This window comes from Myotis brandtii, unplaced genomic scaffold, assembly GCF_000412655.1.
Source record: "Myotis brandtii unplaced genomic scaffold, ASM41265v1 scaffold230, whole genome shotgun sequence".
Lineage (NCBI taxonomy): Eukaryota > Metazoa > Chordata > Mammalia > Chiroptera > Vespertilionidae > Myotis > Myotis brandtii.
The window spans coordinates 7,642,744-7,656,587 of record NW_005358650.1 but is presented as its reverse complement, the minus strand read 5'-3'; the positions used below and the strand labels follow the sequence as shown (position 1 = coordinate 7,656,587).

General features: G+C 38.4%; 1 protein-coding gene across 1 annotated transcript in view; it reads left to right on the top strand.

Annotated features, from left to right (window-relative positions):
• The window catches only part of EPB41L4A (erythrocyte membrane protein band 4.1 like 4A), a 241,435-nt gene that overhangs the window by 114,398 nt on the left and 113,193 nt on the right, over window positions 1–13,844 (top strand). Inside the window, exons 3-4 of the mRNA XM_005866454.2 lie at window positions 2,858–2,909; window positions 8,598–8,676. Coding sequence (XP_005866516.1) covers window positions 2,858–2,909; window positions 8,598–8,676 — 131 coding nt within the window. The remainder of the gene's footprint in view (window positions 1–2,857; window positions 2,910–8,597; window positions 8,677–13,844) is intronic.

Sequence of the window (13,844 nt, the reverse complement as noted above, 5' to 3'; positions counted from 1 at the left end):
ATACGTTTCATCTCACAAATCAGTTTGCTCTCAAGGAAAGGGATTTATTTTTAAAGTGTATAGCTTATCAGTAATATGAACATTTTTAGTAGGTTAAACAGTCTTTCCTGTTACAATTGGTTAAGTTTCCTTTCTGTTTTATTTACCTGGCTTTTTAATGACCGAAAAACATTTTGGAGGCAAAAAAGAAAAAATTGGTTTTAGAAATCTGTAAAATGTGTTTTCTTGGGATGATGATGTTAGAAGGGGAGATGAGAAGCTTTCGTCCAATTTCTGTTCTTACCAGTTTCAAGGTGAGATCAGACAGAGTAGTCGGACCAGAGGCCCCTTCCCTTCCCTCTTTCTAGCCCCAAGCGCTCACCGAGTCCTCAGGTGTAAGTGTGGGGAAAGGCTTAACATTATGCATCCTTGACACTAGGGGGGTGGAAATGGAGAGCCAAGGGCTCAACTGCAAGTCCCCTCCCTAAAGTGCTCTTATGGATAGGATGTCCTCACCAAATAACCCTCCGGGACCCCAGCCAGCTGACACCCTGATTTTGGTCTGTGAGAAATCACCTTATCTCAGAACTTGGAGCTCATAAATGGGTATTGCTGTAAGCCTCTAAGTTTGTGAAACTTTGCTACGGCAGCAATAGAAGTCTAATGCAATTGTTTATTTTATTATTTTTTTCAACAACAGAAATTTATTTCTCATGGCACTGAAGGCAAGTGTTTAAAAGTGGTTAGTTGTGTGTGTTTTCATCTCCTTTGAAAAATCCAGGGGTAGCCAAACCTTTTTATTTAACATCAGTGGCAAGAAATAGCCAACCCACCTATTGTTTCCATTTCATGAGAAGTGTTCATAGCTTTATGTACTTAGAGGAACGGGTTTGCTCTGTGTCCAACACACAGCTTAACATTTGGGTTGATTTTCTCTACTTGTATGAATCAGTGTTTCCATATGAATGATTATTTTAACACTAGAGCCACATCTTTTGTCACTGTGGGCTCCAAAAGCAATTCATTAATTATAGCCTCTACTTCAAATATCTTTTTAAAATTTATTTTAAAAGTGAGTGATTTTAGACTTTCAGCAATTGAGAAATGATAAGAAGCAGAATATTAAACATTGCATTATAAGTTGCTATATAGATATGTTACTTTTTAAAAAGTTGAAAAACTTAAACTGCTCTGTGAGTGCAAATAGTGGAGATTATACATATATATGAGTACAGTTTAGTCCTATAATAAAATATTATAATAAAATGATTATGACACATATTTAGTATGAGTAATTATTATTATTATATTAAATGAAATTAGGAATAAAAGGTACGGGGATTGCACAAGAAGTTATAATTCATATTTATAATTACTGCTACTGTTATATAGCAGGGCAAGCAGAGGGCAGGGAAGGGGGACCTGGGCAGGAGGGTTCTTCTGGATTCCTTTTTGACCGTTGATTCCTGACCCAGGAGTGTCGGGGGAGTGGGGATGTTTTCAACAGGTGAACATGAGTGCTGTGAATGCAGTGGCTCAGGGTGGACCGGCTCCTACCTCCCTGCTGTGAGAATTGACCCTTATTCATTCAGAAGCATAAGAAAATGGAAACTGGTTAGCTAGGCCCTCGGGATTCCGATATTTGGCAAGGATAGCCGAGGAGAGTCCCCCCAGTGTGTATTTCTAGGGGAACCCAGATGTCCCCTCCTCTGTGCGTCTGCTTGCTCTTCCCGCAGTTGGAGAGATGGGGCTGAAGGTGTGTTCTTTTCCTTTCAGTGATTTTATTTCACAAGGGTGAGGCCTAGGCCAAAAATTCTCCCATCACTGTCTAAGATTCTGTTCATTAAAGATTAATTTGAATTAATAAGCAAGTATCATAGGCTGGTTAAAGGCAGTAATTAAGAATGATCTCACACCTTCACATCATCATCATCATCACTAGCATGTGTTACAAACTTAGTATGAAACAGGGACTATTCTGAAGACTGTCCATGAATTAACTTATTTAATCCTCACAGCAAGCCTATGAGGAAGGTTCGGAGATGGTGCAGTGCCTTGTTCCTCGTGCCACGGTGATGATGAGGGGAGAGCCAGGGCAGAATCCAACTGGGTCGGCCCTGGGACGCAGACCCTCAGCCACTGCTCTGAGCCACCTCTGCTGGACACTTCAGCAGGATTTTATTTTATTTGCTAGCTTTCTTTCTTCCATCTAGCAGCAAAACCTGTAAGAGACGGGACTGGAAGTGAAGAGGGTGAGGATGGTCTTAGAGGGAGACATACCTAACTGTAGGTGGGGCCGTGATGGAGATTTTGGAAAGAGACTTGGGCGGCATTCCCTATGGCCATTGTTTTGCCACCCAAAGCAGTAAGACACATTCACCAAAATATTTTTTTTAATATATTTTATTGATTTTTTTACAGAGAGGAAGGGAGAGGGATAGAGAGTTAGAAACATCGATGAGAGAGAAACATCGATTCAGCTGCCTCCTGCACACTCCCTACTGGGTATGTGCCCGCAACCAAGGTACATGCCCTTGACTGGAATCGAACCTGGGACCCTTGAGTCCGCAGGCCGACGCTCTATCCACTGAGCCAAACCGGTTAGGGCTCACCAAAATCTTAATATTGCAGTTAGAGCTAGAATGCAACTAAGAACCCAGAGGTACTGTTTCTCCTCTCTGCTGCTCTCTGAACGTTGACATCGTTTTCTTTTAATGTTGTAGCCACAGAAAGCTCTTATGTATGTTTGTATATGACAAATTAAATGCTTTCCTTATTATTTAAATGTCATTTAAAATAACACTTTTCAAATGTTTTTGAAGTAAAGGCTAATGAAAAGCAACTAATTCTTATAATTACCCTTTTATTCCTCACACAGTATTGGCTGGATCCTGCAAAAACCCTTGCTGAACACAAAGAACTGATCAACAGTAGGTATTTAATTTATTTTTATTTTTTTTAGTAGGTATTTAATTTTAACCTTGTTAAGGGATGCCTTGAGAATGATATCATGCCCATGGTTAGTTGGGTACAGAATAGGCTCCAGTACTGCGGGGATGAGTACGAGTTCTTAGGTGCCAGAATCTGGAAATGCGTGTGTGTTTATTGCTGGGTCTCTGCAAACTCTGATGAAATTCCAGTTGATAAAGACTGAGAGGATCTTAGTATTGAATTTTGCTTGGTGTATTCCTGCTGATGACTTTAGTTAATTTTCTAGTTGCTTGTCTTTCAATTTTCACCTTAAAATAGAAAAGGCAGAGAGGCTCTGATTTGGAAAAAGATGGATATCTGACCTTTTAAAGCGCTTGTGTGTCTTGAGTTAGAGTAGTTTTTGTCATACCATTCACTTTGCCAAGTCTGTAATTAAGAAGTGCCCTTACCCTAGCCTAGCCGGTTTGGTTCAGTGGATAGAGTGTCCTCTTGCAGGCTGAAGGGTCCCAGGTTCGATTCCAGTCAAGGGCACATGCCCAGGTTGCAGGCTCAATCCCCAATAGGGAGCATGCAGGAGGCAGCTGATCAATGATTCTCACTCATCATTGATGTTTCTTTCTCTCTCTCTCTCTCTCTCTCTCTCTCTCTCTCTCTCTCTCTCTCTCTCCCCCTCCCTCCTTCTCCCTCTCCCTCTCCCTCTCCCCCTCTCCCTTCCTCTCTGAAATCAATAAAAATACATTTAAAAAAGAATAAAACGTTGATATTACCATTGAAGAAAGATTATTTAACTGAAGAATACATAATCTTTATTTTTTATCTCATGAGATAGTTTGATAATTAATGGAGGAGAATGGCTCTCACATCTTCAGTAGATGTGATATCTGTCAGTCAGAAGGAATAGCGACAAAAATGACAGAGCACTTGCTAGTCACCAGGATTCTCATGGGCAAGTCTTGATTTATTAATCTCTGTGTTAATGGGGGACTTTTAAATATATATATATGTTTTTATTGATTTCACAGAGAAGAAGGGAGAGGGAAAGAAAAACATCAATGATGAGACAATCATCGATTGGCTGCCTCCTGCATGCACCCCACTGGGGATCAAGCCTGCAACCCAGGCATGTGCCCTGACCCAGAATCGAACTGTGACCTTTTGGTTCATAGGTCGATGCTCAACTACTAGTCACTCCAGTCGGGCTGGGGGACTTTTCATTACCATTAAAGGTCTTGAAATTAGTCTTTAAAAGGTAGATTGGAGGATTCCCAGCTTCTGGCTTCTATATATTTTGCTAAAGTGAAACAATATTAACTTACTTTGCATAAGGGTTTCTAAAACGTAGATTGTGGAAAGACATGGATTCAAGATCATAATAACTTGAGAATTTGCTTCATTAGCACCTAGTTTTATAGTCAGTCTTAGACATAGCCTTGCTCCAAAAATGTCCATTTCCATGGCCTTTGATTGATCTATAAAACAGTGATGTTTATGAAAGATCTTGCTCATTCTATAGTTATTATAATTTCTTCCCTGAGAGGCTGTATGGAATAGTGGCCAGAAAGCACTGAACTCCAGGAGCAAACTTGATTCTTAGTTTGTGATCCCTGTGATCTTAGGAACTTACCTCCTTGGAGCTTCAACTGCCTTGCGTACATTACCAGGTGGCTGTTGAGAATCAGATGTTTAGGAAACATTTTTGTACTTTACCAAATGCAATCAAATGGTAATGATGCCTTATATTTAGAACACACGCCATTTTATGTGTAAGTGGGCTATAAGTCCTTTAAGAAAATTAGCCCAAACCAAATGTTTCCAATTGTGTATTTTTCAAACTTCTGCATAACTGCTCATCACCAAACACGTTTGAAGTGGCTGGTTGATCAGGAGGGTGTAATCTGTCATGTTCCAGAGGATAAAAGCAGCTCTGGACTCGGGGCGAGGCCGTCTTCCTTTGTGCACAGTCTCAGCAGCATCTGTGCTCTTCCTGCCCCCAGATACCAACCCCAGTGGCCTGCAGGCACAGGCCGACCCATCTGCTCAGTAACACGGGGCTTGATTGACAAAGACGGATCAGCAGAGGGTGGACTTCCTGGCTCTTCTAAATATTTAATATTTAATAGTCTGTGCCTCCTTGACATCTATATTCAGGGAGAGGGGTGTGCTTGTCAGAAGCACAGTGGTTAACGTAGAAATCAAACATACGGATCAACTCTAATGGTAAAAAATTACAACAAAGTTTCTTTTAGAATTTAGTTTTTAAAGAAGCTCTAGCATAAGGAGTGCCTACCCGGATGAGGGAGAGGAGCGGGGCTGTAGTCTCGGTTGTCTTCTGTGTCCCAGGGACAGGGCAATGGGGTTCTACAAGCATAGCATGTGTGGGTCATAATAATAGTAAATACTGATGTAGTTTGTATATTAAAAGTGCATTATGGGTTTATTACCTTTGTTCCATTTAATTTCCTTTCCCCAACTTCTAAAGTTTTTGACTTAATTTATTCATAAGGCTTATAGTTCTGAATCTAAGACACTAGTAGACACTCGTCTACTAGTCTTTCTGTCTACTGCACACTATCAAAGACCGAGGGTCACAGGAGTAGGTGGAAGTATTTTTACTGAAGTGCATATTTTATACCTTTTTTATTTGTGTGGGAGAGCTTTTGTTGAAGAAGAAATTAGAAACTCTGATCACCAATCAGTGCACCAGGTAGCAAATCTGTTTAAAACAGTTTTAATATAAGATCTATTTAACACACCGCTGTGAAGTGTGCAGCTTGCAGAGAGTGCAGGTTAGATTCATACTCTCTGAAATGGAGATATTTCTAGGAAAAGCATAATATATTATGGTTGGCACCCAAAGGGCTTGTGTCCTCTTCCACAATATGAGTGTTTAACTATTTTATGTTGGCCCATATAGGTACGTTTCCAGGCGTTGTTTCATATATATTTGGTATTTGTGCATATAGTTCTTGTGTCTGGTACGTGACTGAGATGAGAAATGCCTTTTTAAATATGTAAGAACACATTCTTAGATTCAGAAAAGTTTAAGAATGAGACATATATTGACCCTAATCCACATAGTTTCACTGATAATTTTTTTTTCTAAAAAGGTAAGAGTATACATGGTAAAATATTTCTAACAGACCAGTTTTGCTAAGGGTAGAATAAATGTTCTCATTGGGAAAAATGGTTAATGTGCGAGGGGACGGATGTGTTAGTTCACCTGATGGGGGAAACGCTTTCACAACGTGTACGGATCTCAAAGCATCCCCTTGCACTCTTTATGTATCTTACAATTTAATTTGTCACTTTTACCTCAATAAAGCTGTGGGGAAAGCTTGCCCCTCTTAGTAATTTTTTATGTGTTTTAGGGGAAATTAGTTTAATAGATAACTCTCTTTTCCACAAAAGAGGTCATATTTCTGCAATCAGAAATGTAGATTAGTGACCTTTCCCCATCCTCCCTCTGCACATTTAAACAGTTGCATTTAAGTTGTTTCCAGCTTTCTGTAGATTTTTTTTGATATTTTTTGCAATAGTGATAGGTGGATGGTTTTTAAAACCATTTACTTTGTTTATAAATAATCTTTCTTCATTATGAAGAAAATGCATGTATGTTATAGAAAATGTGGAAAATAATAAATAAAAATTGTGCATAACCTCACTAACCAGAGATAAGAACTAGTAACATTCTAATGTATTCGGTCCTGCCTTTTCTTCTGTGTTTATGAACACACTAGAGGCCATGGATGGGGTCTGGCTGGCCCACCCCGATCGGGCCAGGCCGGCTGGGGGGAGGGGCCTCGGGTTGTTGGCCAGCCGGCCCGCCCCCTGGTCGAACTCCTGGTTGAATTCCCAGTCAAACTCCCGGTCAAGGGGACAATTTGCATATTAGCCTTTTATTATATAGGATAGACCCGTGGTCGGCAAACTGCGGCTCGCGAGCCACATGCGGCTCTTTGGCCCCTTGAGTGTGGCTCTTCCTAAGCTTTAGGAGTACCCTAATTAAGTTAATAACAATGTACCTACCTATATAGTTTAAGTTTAAAGAATTTGGCTCTCAAAAGAAATTTCAATCGTTGTACTGTTGATATTTGGCTCTGTTGACTAATGAGTTTGCCGACCACTGGGATAGACCATACATACACAGATACCTGCATAGTTGAAGTCTTACTTCATTTTATATTTCCTTTTGTCTTTAGAAATTCTTGGTGAGTATAATTTTTAAATAACTTTATTGAGATAGCTGTGACATGTAAAAATTGTATATATTTAAGGTATACAACTTAATGTTTAGATATATGCATACATTGTGAAAAGATTAGCATAATCAAGCTAAATAACTTATTTATCACATCTTTATAGTTACCAGTATGTGTGAGAAAATTTAAATTTTATCCTCTTAGCATATTTCTAATATACAACACACTGTCAATAACTAACATCACCAGGTTGTATGTTAGATTCCCAGAACTCATTCATCTAGTATAACTGAAACTTCATACTCTTGACCAACATCTTCTCATTCCCCCTCCCCCAGCCTCTGGCAGCCACCATCTACCCTCTGCATCTATGCGTGTGATTATTTTATTTTATATATTTTTTAATTTTTCAAAATTTTGTTTTTAGTTATAATTCACATTCAATATTATTTTATATTGTGTGGGACTATTTTAGATTCCACATATAAGTGAGATCAAGTAGTATTTGTTGTGTCTGGCTTATTTCACCTAACATAATTCTCAAGTTTCATTCATGTTATCTCAAATTGGAGTATTTCCTTCTTTTCTATGGCTGAATAATATTCCATTGTGTGTGGGTGTGGGTGTACCACATTTTATTTATCTATTGTTTCTTTGTTGGACACTTCGATTGCTTACATATCTTTGCTATTATGACTAATGTTGCAATGAACATGGGAATGTAGATATCTCTGAGATCTGTCTTTCATTTCTTTTGGATAAATACCCAGTAGTGGGATTGCTGGATCACATGGTAGCTCTATTTTTAATTTCTTTTTCTTTTTTAAAAAAAATATATTTTATTGATTTTTTTACAGAGAGGAAGGGAGAGGGATAGAGAGCTAGAAACATCGATGAGTGAGAAACATCTATCAGCTGCCTCCTGCACACTCCCCACTGGGGATGTGCCCGCAACCAAGGTACATACCCTTGACCAGAATCAAACCTGGGACCTTTCAGTCCGCAGGCCGACGCTCTATCCACTAAGCCAAACTGGTTAGGGCTATTTTTAATTTCTTGAGGAACTTCCATACTATTTCTCATAATGGCTGTACCAATTTACATTCTCACCAACACTTTTGTCTTTTTTTTTTTTTTTTACATTCCTACCAACAGTTGTCTTTTTGATAATAGCTATTCTTGTAGGTATAAGGGGATGCCTCATGGTGGTTTTGATTTGCATTTCCCTGGTGATTAGCAATATTGAGCACCTTTTTGTGTATCTGTTGGCCATTTGTATGTCTATTTAGGTGCTTTGCCCATTTATTTATTGTTTTGTTTTTGCTATTGAGTTGTATGAGGTCCTCATATTTTGGATACTAACCCCTTATTTAGTAAATTGTTTGTAAATATTTTTGGAAATATAATTTTTAATAGTTGTATAATATTACACTACTACTTTGCCTAATTATTATGTTAAATCTAATTAATTTCTATTTCTTATTTTAGCTGGACCTCCATATACTTTGTATTTTGGTATTAAATTCTATGCTGAAGATCCATGTAAGCTTAAAGAAGAAATAACCAGGTACAGTATTGACTTAGCTTTTGAACAGTACATGTATGGCATATACAAAAGGCTTTATTTAAAAAATGGAGTCAACCATTTGGATGCATGTCTACCTGCATTTTGTAATGCATCTCCTGCGAGAGTTAAATTTAAACCAGCATTGCGTGAGGCAGATCAATGTCTGATGATAGATGTGTATGAACAGTGGTATGCACCTGGGTGACACAATGATGGATTTTGCATCTGTTGCGATCGGATATTTCCGTATCACTCTTGTGAAGGATGCAATCAGCCTCTGAAGTCATATAAAAGTAGCCGTTTGAACTGGGTAAAGGAAGGTATTTTAATGCTCAGTTTGTATATGTAAATATAAATTTGAAGAGCCATTTATTTCTTTTTAATTGGTTATAGCTTAGATGTTAGCTGTCTGGGGGTTTCACTTATATCTCTGTAGGAAATTAAAAAGATGTTTTTAGTGTTTTATGATGTATTACTTCACTTTTGTCATCAAATGTTTTATTTCAGTTAAGGCAGAATTTTCAATAGGTGTTGATTCTGTTGTTAAGATAGCTCAATCCAGTATTTGAAAGTGGTTTATAAAGAGCAGGCAGTCCTGTGATATTTTCACTGTTCCACCTGTGACTAAATTGCACATGGTAGCAAAACAAAATCATTTCCCCCAACTTTACAAGTAGAGCCTAATTCGTTATTCAAAAAATTTGAAATCATATCTTTGAAAACTAAGTTAGTCTGTGGTTTTGTTCCTATTCCATTTTTCATCTTTCCCTTACACTTTGTTTTGCCTTGATTCTAGACTGCACACAAAAGAGTGATTTAATTGGATATTTTCTGTTATACCCTGAAGTGCTATAATTAGGCCTCTTCGTCAGTACTGTGCTGATGTCTGTGTTCACATTGTCTATCACCACATTGTTAGCAAGCATTTGGAAAGCAGGGCTGTCCATTCAGCTTTCTGTGAGCACACCTCTGTGGGAGAAGGTCTGGGGTATTGGGGAGATGCTGAAGAGTGGGATTGTATTGATAAGAGTTTTATGAATATTCTTGCAGTCAAGAAGGATTTCTGAGTTGTGGGCTCATGGGGAAACTGAGTCCAGGTGATATAAAAGCACATTTATTTCTGTAATTCATTAGGGAATTGTAAGGAAACAACATTTTATGAAAATACAAGAAAAGTCCTTCATTTTGAGGTTGTCAGTAACCTCTCTGTGCCTGTTTCTTTGTAAAATTGTAGATGTACCTGTGTCATAAGGTTTTTGTAAGCTTCAATAAAATAGCGTATGTGAAACTCTCATACAGTTGACCCTTGAACAACACCGGTTTGAAATGAGTGGGTGCACTTGTACATGGACTTTTTTCAATAAATGCTGTAAATGTATTCTTTCTTCCTTGTGATTTTCTTAATGGTATTTTCTTTTCTCTTGCTTTATTGTAAGAATACAGTATAACACATGTAACTTACAGAATATATCTTGACTGTTTTAAGTTATTGGTAAGGCTTCCAGGCAACAGTAGGCTGTTAATAATTAAGTTTTGAGGGAGTCAGAAGTTATATATGAACTAGAGGCCCGGTGCACGAATTCGTGCACCAGTGGGGTCCCTCCGCCTGGTCTGCGGGATCAGCCGAAACCAGCTGACATCCCCCGAGGGGTCCCGGATTGTGAGAGGGCGCAGGCCAGGTCGAGGGACCGCACCGGTGCACGATCAGGGCTGGAGGGGGGCAGTGTCTTATAATGCATTACATCCCATCTGTTCACCAGATATTAATGATGACCAGACATTTCCTAACAGCTCATTAACAGAATACATAGATTTGTGTTATGTACAAACCCACAAATAATTTGGTCCCACCTGTTTTTCCTTAAGTATTAGACCAGATCATATAGTTAAGAACCAGATGATATAATTGGCTTACTTACATATAATGACCACAATTTATAATTTATTTTTATTGCCAAAAACATATAGTTGAATTTAGGTCAATTAAATGTGTATTTAATGTGATATTACTGTGCACTTATTCTTAGTGTGTCCTGAAGATAAAGTTAATGATTTGCATAAATATGTTAACTTAAGTTGGTAGGCAAAATGGGCTTTTTAAAAGGAGTCAATTGTATGAGATAATTTTGGCAGAAGAAAAAACTGAAACAAAAAAACAAAATTCTCCAGTATACATTATTAAAGGATGAGTCTACTTAGGCCAGCCTCTTCAAATGGAACCTTTATCTTGCTTCAATTCTTTTGAAAAAATTTCTGGCCTTCTCTGTATTGGCCCTTAAGTTGTTTGTAATTTTTTATATGGAAAATGATACTGTGGTAAACATGCTTATACATACCGATTCTTCCACATTTTTTTGGTAATCATTGCTTCCTACGTATTGTGCAGATGTCTTGCACTATTGAACCCATTCGTTTTACTCCTGCATAGTATTACACAATTTATTTAGCCATGCCTTGTGGTGGGCTCTCCAGTGTGTTTCCTTTTTAAAAATTATAGATAGTTCTGTATTGAATCTTCTCATGTACATATATGATTATACTAGGTAGTATTCCAGAAGGATGTTGTATTTAGAGGACAAAAGGCTAAATATGAATGGGATACACAGGAAAGTAAGGTTCCAGACCATGAGAAATGTAAGTGAAAGAATCATATAAACTTGGAGTACCTGTTATGTGCTCTAAAATATGTCTATGCAGAATAAATATCATCTCTCCCCTCTTGTCAGTTCTTAAAGTAATTCGTGTCCTCATGACATCTGTTAAACTTAACTTCAGTTCCAATTCAAAATATTATGACAGCCTTCTGTGTATTCCATGTCATTCATAGCTCTGAGTCCGCTGCACATTTGGTGAGCATGATGCAGTATGGGTTAAGGAGATGGGCTTTGGAGTCAGACAGGCTGAGGTTTGCATCCATGCTCTGCTACTCACTAGTTGTGTAATCTTGAGAAGATTACCTAATCTTTTTATAATCTGTATTCTCATCTGTAAAATGGAATTAAACTGTTTCTTCAAAAAGATGTTGGAGGAATATATGACAATACATGCAAAGTGCTTATAATGCAAAAATGTAAGTAGATGGTACAGTTAGCTAAAATGGAAACAATAATAATTATTTTACATTTTCAAATTATTGATTACAAAACTAGGGAGGAAAAGACCAACTGGAGCTCTGAGACAGGTCTTTCAGGTTAAAATCAATCCACTCATCAGAACTTTCTGGGTATAGTTGTTCATTTAACTATGAATCATCCTACTATTGCCTCTAGCCTGCATTTCTTGAATTTGTATGAAAAGACAGAATTCGCTCACTCACCTACCCTTCATTCAGTAACTACATGGAGCATTGTGTTTCAGTTCACTGAGTACCAACGAGATTCAGTAGAGACCAAAGAAAGATAGGGTTTCAGTACGAGGAGAGAGGACAGACAGACTGCATTGCTTTGCTGACAAAGCTATCTATGATGTCATTGAAATTTGCCTGAGCTTTTAAGGATCTAACAACTATTTCTACAAAAGAAAATAATGTTAGTTCCAAATGACTGGTTCATAATGAACACTTTTTAGCTTTTGAAAACAGGTCTCTGTTTTATAATATTTTATAGTATTTTCTGGGGATTGACATTAAGCTTGTCAATTATTATTGCTACTTTGGTAGTCCATATTCTTCACGTTGTGAAGATTACCTTGTTTCAGCTTCTTTGGTTAGCTGAATGACCTTCAGTTACATGTCCACTTCCAGAGTCCCCGTCTCTACGTGAAGATAGTGGTCCTTAGTTCATCAGAGTTGAAGGGAGGGTCGATTTCCAGTATGAATGCAAAAGAAATTTTTGAACTTTAATGGACTATACAAATGTAAGGTGATACTATTGCTACTTTTCCTGTATTTTAATCATCAGTTTTAAGCCTCTGAGGCTAAAGTGTTATTCCAGAACTTCTTTGTCCCTTTCTCTTGAGAATTAGTGGTTGCTTCCTCTACAATTTTTCTTCTTAAGCTGTACATTCTATTTCCTCCACAGTGTTTAATATTATGTTATTATTTAAACATTTCCCTCTTTCCCTCGCATTTAAGTTGATCCAAAGTGACTCAGCTGCTGTCCCGAGCTGTGTTCCCTCTCTGTGGTGCAGAAGCCAATCCTGCTTCTGTGTGGATAGGAGCTCTCCTTCAGGGCCACGTTCAGCTGGCACCCAAAAATCAGACTTCTGCTTGTCCCCACGTCTTTCAGATTCCTCACCAGGGCCTCAGGTCAGGTGCCCCTCAGGCTGTTTGGTGTGAGCATTCCTCGCTGTCTTTCAGGAGAACCTTCTGTCTGGGCTCCTGAAAGATCAGGGTCTCTCTGCCCCTTCTCTGAGCAAACGTTCTTTGCCCACTCTTCTCGCCTCTGATACGTGCTAAATTGTTCATGGTTCGCACATCCTTGGTATCAGTTCAGCTGTCTTCATTGAACAGCAGATCCACGGAAAACTGTGAGGCCAATATTTCAGCCCTTCTCTTGTGCTGTACTGGTTGTAGTGTTGCAGTAAGGAAAGATGGAGCACTTCTCCCCCAGAGCCCACAATCTAGCTTGGGAGATAGTGCATACACACCAGTGTGGTAATTTACATAAAAAGGTGACCAGTTGTTGCTTTCTGAAGCTTTGCCTTGCATCAGAATGTGTTCTGGAAAGCTTCCTTATTAAGTGGATCATTTTTAGTCAGCATCTTTTTCCCCCCAATAGGCGTAAAATATAACTAGGGTCACAATATAATTTATTGTTCAAACCCTGACACTGCAGAATGACTAGGAGAGTTATTAATACTTAGGCATGTATAATAGGCACAACTAAAACTGTCCTAGGTAAACTAGAATATAGATTCACCCTAAAACCAGAGATAGTGACTCAAGAATCCATTCATAGCCTTAATCAGAATGATTAAGAGCCCTGGCTGGGTAGCTCAGTGGATTAGAGTGTCATCCCTATATGCCAAGGTCGTGGGTTTGATACCTGTCAGGGCACATACAAGAATCAACCAATGAATGCATAAATAAGTAGAACAAGTCAAAATTTCTCCCTCCTTCCCTCCCTCCTTTCCTCTAAAATCAATTTTAAAAAAAGAAAGAAAAGAAAGAATGATGGATGGAAGGGCCCAGCTACTCTAAACCTGTAATTTAAGTAAAATATTTGGTT